The sequence below is a fragment of the Schistocerca piceifrons genome, chromosome 2 (assembly GCF_021461385.2).
Source record: "Schistocerca piceifrons isolate TAMUIC-IGC-003096 chromosome 2, iqSchPice1.1, whole genome shotgun sequence".
Classification (NCBI taxonomy): Eukaryota; Metazoa; Arthropoda; class Insecta; order Orthoptera; family Acrididae; genus Schistocerca; species Schistocerca piceifrons.
In genome coordinates this window covers 1,026,960,518-1,026,969,437 of record NC_060139.1, presented here as the reverse complement: position 1 = coordinate 1,026,969,437, position 8,920 = coordinate 1,026,960,518, and the positions used below count along the sequence as shown (strand labels likewise).

Here is an 8,920-nt window from a genome sequence, read left to right as displayed (position 1 = left end):
CTACCGATTCCATATTCTGCTCACAGTCATTGGATCTCGACCATTGCGAGGAACAATGTCGCGATACGATTAACTGCAATCGCGATAGGCTACAATCCGACCTTTATCAAAGTCGGAAACGTGACGGTACGCATTTCTCCTCCTTACACGAGGCATCACAACAACGTTTCACCAGGCAACGGCGGTCAACTGCTGTTTGTGTATGAGAAATCGGTTGGAAACGTTCCTCATGTCAGGACGTTGTAGGTGTCGCCACCGGCTCCAACCTTGTGTGAATGCTCCGAAAAGCTAATCATTTGCATATCACAGCATCTTCTTCCTGTCGGTTAAATTTCGCGTCTGTAGCACGTCATCTTCGTGGTGTAGCACTTTTAATGGCCAGTAGTGTATTTAGAAGAGACACCACGTCCTTTCTCCCCCTGCCCTTCCTACCCCTGTCCATTTGGAGTTGCCAACGTGGGACATCCTCCGCCGCCGTGCTGAGTGCAGAGTGAGGTGATGTGGGGCCTGGTTGCAGGGTGGCCTCGCTGCGAGCCGGGCGGCTGGTACACGGTGTCGCACGGCGTCTACTGCGACCGCTACTACACGTGCCAGCACGGCGCGCCCTTCCTGGGTCAGTGCGAGGACGGTCTGGCCTACCAGCCGCGCGCCGGCTGCCGCCTGCTGCACCTCGTCGACTGCAAGGGCCGCCCCAAGCTACGTGAGTACCAGCTGGCCAGCCCGCCGGCGCCAAAGTAAACCTACCCTAGGGATACATTTCCACTTTGCTTTCAATATGTTGTACTGTACACCAAAATAAGAGACACATATTTTTCATGCATGCCCGCACAGACGTTAAGCGGGTGAAACACTCACTTGAAAAAAATATAGTTCAATATTTCTGAATAAATTCCGTCGAAGTGGCAAGAGATATGAAAAAAAAACCTACAAATAAAAGATCCATGCTTTTTGACGTACGTTATGTCAGTGCACCAAGTGTTGTTGAAAAATTCTTCCAATCCATATGCGGCATACAGCAAACCAGTGCTTAACAGTGTCGATTATAAACAGTCTTGGTTGCAATTTGTGGTGTGCATACTGTAAGACCTTCAGTACACACACCATCAGATTATTTGACTTGTCGCTCTAACGAAGTAGGCGACTGTCAGCAATATGTCTCGTGGTCTTATCGTGGCGTGTTTATCTTCTGCCGTTAGGTCAGACGATAGAAATGCCACTTGCACACTTAGAGTAGCGGATTGACGGTGACCAACTTTAAACAGAACTTGATTGATTTTCAAACACATTTATTAAAAGGTAATGGAATGTAGTCGAATGAAATCGGGCGATGCTGACGGAACTAGATTAGAAAAAGATTAGAAAACGACATACTGTAAGTAGTAGATCAGTTATGCTATTTGGACAGTAAAATAACTGATGACGGACAAAGTAGAGAGGATATAAAATATAGAGTGACAATAGCAAGAAGAGCGATTTTGAAGAAGAGAAATTTGTTAACATCGAATACAGATGTAAGTGTTAGGAAGTCTTTTCTGAAAGTATTTGGATTGAGTGTAGCCATGTACAGAAGTGAAACATGGACGTTAAACCGTTTAGACAACAAGAGGATAGAATTTTAAAAAATGTAATACTACAGAAGAATGCTGCAGATTAGAGGGGTAGATCAAGTAACTAGTGAGGAAGTACTGAGTAGAATTGGGAAGAATGAATTTGGTGGTGCAACCTAACTAGAAGGAGGAATCGGTTGGCAGGACATATTCTGAGCCATCAAGGAATCACCGATCCCTCCAACACTGTCTCTGACAGTACGTGTCAATACTTTAATGTTGGAGGGAAATGTGGGATGTAAAAATTGTGGAGGGAGATCAAGAGATGAATACCGTAACGAGATTCAGAAGGATGTAAGTAGCAGTAGTTATTCGCAGTTGAAGAGACTTGGACAGGATAGAATAGCATGGAGAGCTGGTTCAAACCAGTCTTCGGACTGAAGATCACAACAAGAAGATTTTGTGAGGGGTGTTCAAAAGAAAAGGCACGAAACAACACTGCGGGTATAACTGAAGTCCTTATGCAGAACTAATCACCAAAGGCCTGAGCACAATTATCCCACTGTTTCACAATTCGAAGGATTCCCTGCTCCCAGCATTCCTGTGGCTGTGACAGGAGCCATTCCTCCACTGTGTTCGTCAGTTCGCCGTCCTTCCCTTTGAGACTTTTTTAGCGGACCAAACACACGGAAGACGCAGGACATGTCCAGGCTGTAGGGCGAACGCTCAAGCTGCTGTCACTTCATTTTGGCCATAACACTTTGTGTGACCTTGGAGACGTGTGGGTGCGCGTTATCGTGGAGCAGAATCGCTCCCTTCGTTGAGCAGTCCAGGCTGTTTACTCTCGATGAACTTGGTTGGCTACGGGGTCTCTCACAATCTACATCTACATCTACATTTATACTCCGCAAGCCACCCAACGGTGTGTGGCAGAGGGCACTTAACTTGCCACTGTCATTACCTCCCTTTCCTGTTCCAGTCGCGTATGGTTCGCGGGAAGAACGATTGCCAGAAAGCCTCCGTGCGCGCTCGAATCTCTCTAATTTTACATTCGTGATCTCCTCGGGAGGTATAAGTAGCGGGAAGCAATATATTCGATACCTCATCCAGAAACGCAACCTCGAAACCTGGACAGCAAGTTACACCGCGACGCGGAGCGCCTGTCTTGCAAAGTCTGCCACTTGAGTTTGCTAAACATCTCCGTAACGCTGTCACGCTTTCCAGATAACCCTGTGGCGAAAAGCGTCGCTCTTCTTTGGATCTTCTTTATCTCCTCTTTCAACCCGACCTGATACGGATCCCACACTGACGAGCAATACCCAAGTATAGGTCGAACGAGTGTTTTGTAAGCCACCTCTTTTGTTGATGGACTACATTTTCTGAGGACTCTCTCAATTAATCTCAACCTGGCACCCACCTTACCAACAATTAATTTTATATGATCATTCCACTTCAAGTTGTTCCGTACGCATACTCCCATACGTGTCACTAAAGGTTTTCCCGTGCTCTAGGAATCCGATGCTTATGGGACTTCGGATATAGAAAAAGACGGTGAGCATCACCTTGCCTTCTGAGGTCACTGCTTTGAATTTCATAGGGGGAGGTGACGACCACTACATTCACAGTACTAGATGTTTCACTTCGTTGTACCACAGTGGCATACGCAAATTTCAACCGCTTTGGTTGTTACTACGTTTCGCACCTCTTCATTCGAACGCTCCTTATACTATACTGATTTAATGAATTGATGAGTTACAAAAATAAATAAATAAATAAATAAATATTAAGAGAATGAAATTACTGAGGTACTAAACACGGTTTACGCTGAAGTGTCAAAAGTCATGCGATATCGATATAGACTTATACAGATGGCAGTAGTATCGCGTACACTAGTTATAAAAGGGCAGTGCACAGGTGGAGCTGTTATCTGTACTCAGGTGACCCATATGGAAATGTTTCCGACGTGATTATGGCCGCACGACAGGAATTAACTGACTCTGAACGCGGATTGATAGTTGGAGCTAGAAGCATACGGTATTCCATTTCGCAAATCGTTAGGGAACTCAATATTCCGAGATCCACATCAAGAGTGTGCCGAGAATACCAGGTTCAGGCGTTACCTCTCACGACGGACAACGTAGTGGCCGACGGCCTTCACTTAACGACCGGGAGCAGTGACGATTGGGTACTGTTGTTAAAAGACACGCAACACTGCGTGAAATAACCGCAGAATCACCTTGGGACGAACGACGAACCTATCCGTTAGGACAGTGCGGCAAAATTTGGAGTTGATGAACTATGGCAGCAGAAGGCGCAAGCGGTTTCCTTCGCAAACAGCACGTCGTCTGCAGTGCCTCTCCTGGGATCGTGACCATATCGGTTGGACCCCAGACGACTGGAAAAACGTGGCCTGCTCAGATGAGTCCCAGAGTTGGTAAGGGCTGAGTGAGGCGCGGACCCCAGGAAGACATGGATCCAGGTTGTCAATAAGGCGCTGCGCAAACTGGTGGTGGCTCCATAATGAGTTTACACGGTATGTACTGTCTGCTCTAGTCCAACTAGACCGACCATTGACTACTTGCAGCCACCCATGGACTTCATATTCCCAAACAACGATGGATTTTTAGGGGTGACAATGAGCCATGTCACTGGACCACCGTTGTTTGTTACCGCTCTGAAAAACATTCTGGACAATTCGACTGAATTATTTGGCCACCCAAATCGCCCTACATCAATCCCATCAAACATTTACGGGCTATAATCGAGAGATCAGTTCGTGTACAAAATCCTGCACCGGCAACGCTCTCGTATTTAGTATGTACGGCAGCATGGCTCAGTATTTCTTCAGGGGACTTCCAACGACTTCATGAGTCCATGTCATGTCGAGTTGCTTTACTACGCCGGGAAAAAGAAAATCCGACACAATATTAGGAGGTATCCCATGACTTTTGTCACCTCATTGTATTATCACTGCTATGAAAAGCTATATTTCAAATAATAAGAACATGCAAAAATAATATTTCGATTTTAAGAAATACATTGCAACTATGGTGCAACTATGGTGTCATTAAGACGAACGGGAAATTGAAAAAATTAAATATTGTTATGGGAAAAATGCTTTTAAATAAATTTATTTACGTCATTTAGTAGCGAGAAAAGCGCAATTTAAGAACACGTAGAGTTTTTTTTATTTCTTGAAGGTAACATTTTTGCACCTGAGCTTCATTCTTGCGCAAACGTTCCTTCAGTCTCTTACACTGACGGAGAAAAATCGCAAATCCAAAAAATAATTACTGTAGAGTAATGACATTTTCAGAATATACACTCCTGGAAATGGAAAAAAGAACACATTGACACCGGTGTGTCAGACCCACCATACGTGCTCCGGACACTGCGAGAGGGCTGTACAAGCAATGATCACACGCACGGCACAGCGGACACACCAGGAACCGCGGTGTTGGCCGTCGAATGGCGCTAGCTGCGCAGCATTTGTGCACCGCCGCCGTCAGTTCAGCCAGTTTGCCGTGGCATACGGAGCTCCATCGCAGTCTTTAACACTGGTAGCATGCCGCGATAGCGTGGACGTGAACCGTATGTGCAGTTGACGGACTTTGAGCGAGGGCGTATAGTGGGCATGCGGGAGGCCGGGTGGACGTACCGCCGAATTGCTCAACACGTGGGGCGTGAGGTCTCCACAGTACATCGATGTTGTCGCCAGTGGTCGGCGGAAGGTGCACGTGCCCGTCGACCTGGGACCGGACTGCAGCGACGCACGGATGCACGCCAAGACCGTAGGATCCTACGCAGTGCCGTAGGGGACCGCACCGCCACTTCCCAGCAAATTAGGGACACTGTTGCTCCTGGGGTATCGGCGAGGACCATTCGCAACCGTCTCCATGAAGCTGGGCTACGGTCCCGCACACCGTTAGGCCGTCTTCCGCTCACGCCCCAACATCGTGCAGCCCGCCTCCAGTGGTGTCGCGACAGGCGTGAATGGAGGGACGAACGGAGACGTGTCGTCTTCAGCGATGAGAGTCGCTTCTGCCTTGGTGCCAATGATGGTCGTATGCGTGTTTGGCGCCGTGCAGGTGAGCGCCACAATCAGGACTGCATACGACCGAGGCACACAGGGCCAACACCCGGCATCATGGTGTGGGGAGCGATCTCCTACACTGGCCGTACACCACTGGTGATCGTCGAGGGGACGCTGAATAGTGCACGGGGTACATCCAAACCGTCATCGAACCCATCGTTCTACCATTCCTAGACCGGCAAGGGAACTTGCTGTTCCAAGAGGACAATGCACGTCCGCATGTATCCCGTGCCACCCAACGTGCTCTAGAAGGTGTACGTCAACTACCCTGGCCAGCAAGATCTCCGGATCTGTCCCCCATTGAGCATGTTTGGGACTGGATGAAGCGTCGTCTCACGCGGTCTGCACGTCCAGCACGAACGCTGGTCCAACTGAGGCGCCAGGTGGAAATGGCATGGCAAGCCGTTCCACAGGACTACATCCAGCATCTCTACGATCGTCTCCATGGGAGAATAGCAGCCTGCATTGCTGCGAAAGGTGGATATACACTGTACTAGTGCCGACATTGTGCATGCTCTGTTGCCTGTGCCTATGTGCCTGTGGTTCTGTCAGTGTGATCATGTGATGTATCTGACCCCAGGAATGTGTCAATAAAGTTTCCCCTTCCTGGGACAATGAATTCACGGTGTTCTTATTTCAATTTCCAGGAGTGTATTTGTCTAGATAAAATATTTATGTGATTAATATTGCAAGATGGGTGGCTAATGTAAGCACGATAAAACCATTCAAAGTGAGAAACGCTGGTAGAATAATAACTGATGTAACCGCCAGACTGTTGAATGCAAGCATGCAAACGTGCATGCGCTGTGTTGTACCGATGCTGCATGTCAGTTTGTGGAATTGCGTTCCATGCCTGTCGCATTTTGTTAGTCAGTACAGGAACGGTTAATGCTGTTTGTGGATGGCGCTGGAGTTGTCGCCCGACGATGTCCCACATGTAATGGGTTGGAGACAGGTCTGGTGACCCATCAGGCCAGGACAACATGTCAACATCCTGTAGTGCGTGTTGGATTTCAAAAACGTATTGGCGGGGGAGAGTAATCCTGTTGGAAAACACCCTCTGGAATGCTGTTCATGAAGGTAGCACAACAAGTCGAATCACGAGATTGACGTACAGTTTTGCAATCAGGGTACATCGAATAACCACGAAAGTGCTTCTGCTGTCATACGAAACTGCACCCCAGACCATAACTCCTCGTGTGGGTGCAATGTGTCTAGCACGAGACAGGTTGGTTGCACGCCCTCAACCGGCCTACTTCTAACCAACCACTGTCATCACTGGCACCGAGGCAAAACCAGTTTCCATCATAAAACACAACAGACTTGCAGTCCACCCTCCAACGAGCTCTCGCTTGACACCACGAATGTCGCAAACTGTGGTGGCTTGGGGTCAGTGGAATGCACGCCACAGGGCGTGTGGCTATGCTTGAAGTAACCCATTTGTAATAGTTCGTTGTGTCTTTGTGGTGCCGCCTGCTGCCCAGATTGCTGTAGCAGTACAATGCGCCACAGCCATACGCCAGATACTATAGTGCCCTGTGCCTGTCCGGGGCCAGGTCTTCCTGCGACCGTAAGTTTTCAAAATGGTTCAAATGGCTCTGAGCACTATGGGGCTTAACATCTGAGGTCATCAGTCGCCTAGAACTTAGAACTACTCAAACCTAACTAACCTAAGGACATCACACACATCCATGCCCGAGGCAGGATTCGAACCTGCGACCGTAGCGGTCGCGCGGTTCCAGATTGAAGCGCCTAGAACCGCACGGCCACAACGGCCGGCCGTAATTTTTTGTTATCAATCCTACCATCAGTCATCTACAGTTGCTACATGCCTGCCAAGTATTTCCGCAGTATCGCAGAAGGAGCGTCCAGCTTCTCGAAGCCCTATTGCACGACCTCGTTCAAAGTCATATGTTGACAATGACGTCTTTGTCGCCTTGAAGATATTATTGGCTAACATCAACTCACCACACCCAATCTCAAAGGTAAAAAACGCTCACGACAGCTACAGCCTGTATTTAAAGCAGACGTGATCTGCATCCTCGTAAGTTGTACTACTAGCGCAACTATTATATGACCGGTGCGAAATTTGAATAGACATCGTTTTTCAGATGTAGAAACGCGCCTGCCAACATTCGTCTGTGTCGCATAACTCCTTCTTGGTGTTGCGATTTTTTTCCGTCAGCGCATTTACAACACAAGAAATAAAAACCACACTGTATGCAGACGATCTTGCTATTTTGATTTCAACACCAAACAATAAAAGGTATTAATTATCCAATAAAATGAACCAAGTGATAAAGCACGTTGAAGAATGGTCAAATGAAAACCTTGTGGAAGTAAATTCCCAGATATCTTACCATCAGATATTTTCTTTATGCCACTCTTATTCAAATGCCACTCCAAAAATTGGAGGGGAAGATATACAGCAGTATAAACATTCTTAATATTTGGGGGACCATATGGAACAAAAATTAAACTGACAGATCCACATAAATAAAACTGCTGAGAAAGCCAAAAACAGACTCAGCGTCCTGAAGAGATTAGCTACCGGGGTTGTTCAAGAAGAGTAATCAACAATGTCTACAAAACCTACCCGAGCTCAGTTTTAACATATGGTAATGAAGCACTTATTATGACTACTACCAGAAAAAGCAACAGGTAGAAAATTGTCCAGAACCATGCGTTAAGAATTATAGCTGGCAGAATAAAATCAACAACTTTAGTATCTATGAATATTCTACCTTGATTACAACCTATTGAAATAAACATTCAAAGATTAGCACTGTTTCAGTATGAGAAACTGATTCATCTACCCAATGATATTAAACAGCTAAAACATACAGATTCATATAATGATAATTGAGGACAGTTGAAACTGCAGATTAGATTCATCCAAAAAGTAGAAAACATATCATCACAATTTATTTTCCCACTCTCTCCAATTATGCTCCCTCGATAACAATACAAACTTGACAAAATGGATAGCTACACACTAGTGAAGCAGATAAAGTAATAATGTGAACTACACCATTGGAAACAATAGATCAAAGAGATTCCTTGTAGATCAGTAGTTCCACATCTACACAGTAGGCTCATTAACAGAAAAAGGAAATATTGACAAATGAATATATAGCGAAGCCCTCTCTACATGTCTCAATCACTCAATTTTTGAAGGTGCTATTGAAACCATCAGTATTGCAATAAGCCAGCTAAACAACTGGTTACACATATTCGATAAAGCAGCCATACTTTGTGATGCCAGAGCAGTAATATCAGC

At 46.4% G+C, this 8,920-nt stretch overlaps 1 protein-coding gene across 1 annotated transcript in view; it reads left to right on the top strand.

Annotated features, from left to right (window-relative positions):
• Positions 1–498: 498 nt before the first annotated feature.
• The window catches only part of LOC124776090, a 69,090-nt gene continuing 60,668 nt past the window's right edge, over positions 499–8,920 (top strand). The window contains exon 1 of the mRNA XM_047250932.1: positions 499–700. Coding sequence (XP_047106888.1) covers positions 499–700 — 202 coding nt within the window. The remainder of the gene's footprint in view (positions 701–8,920) is intronic.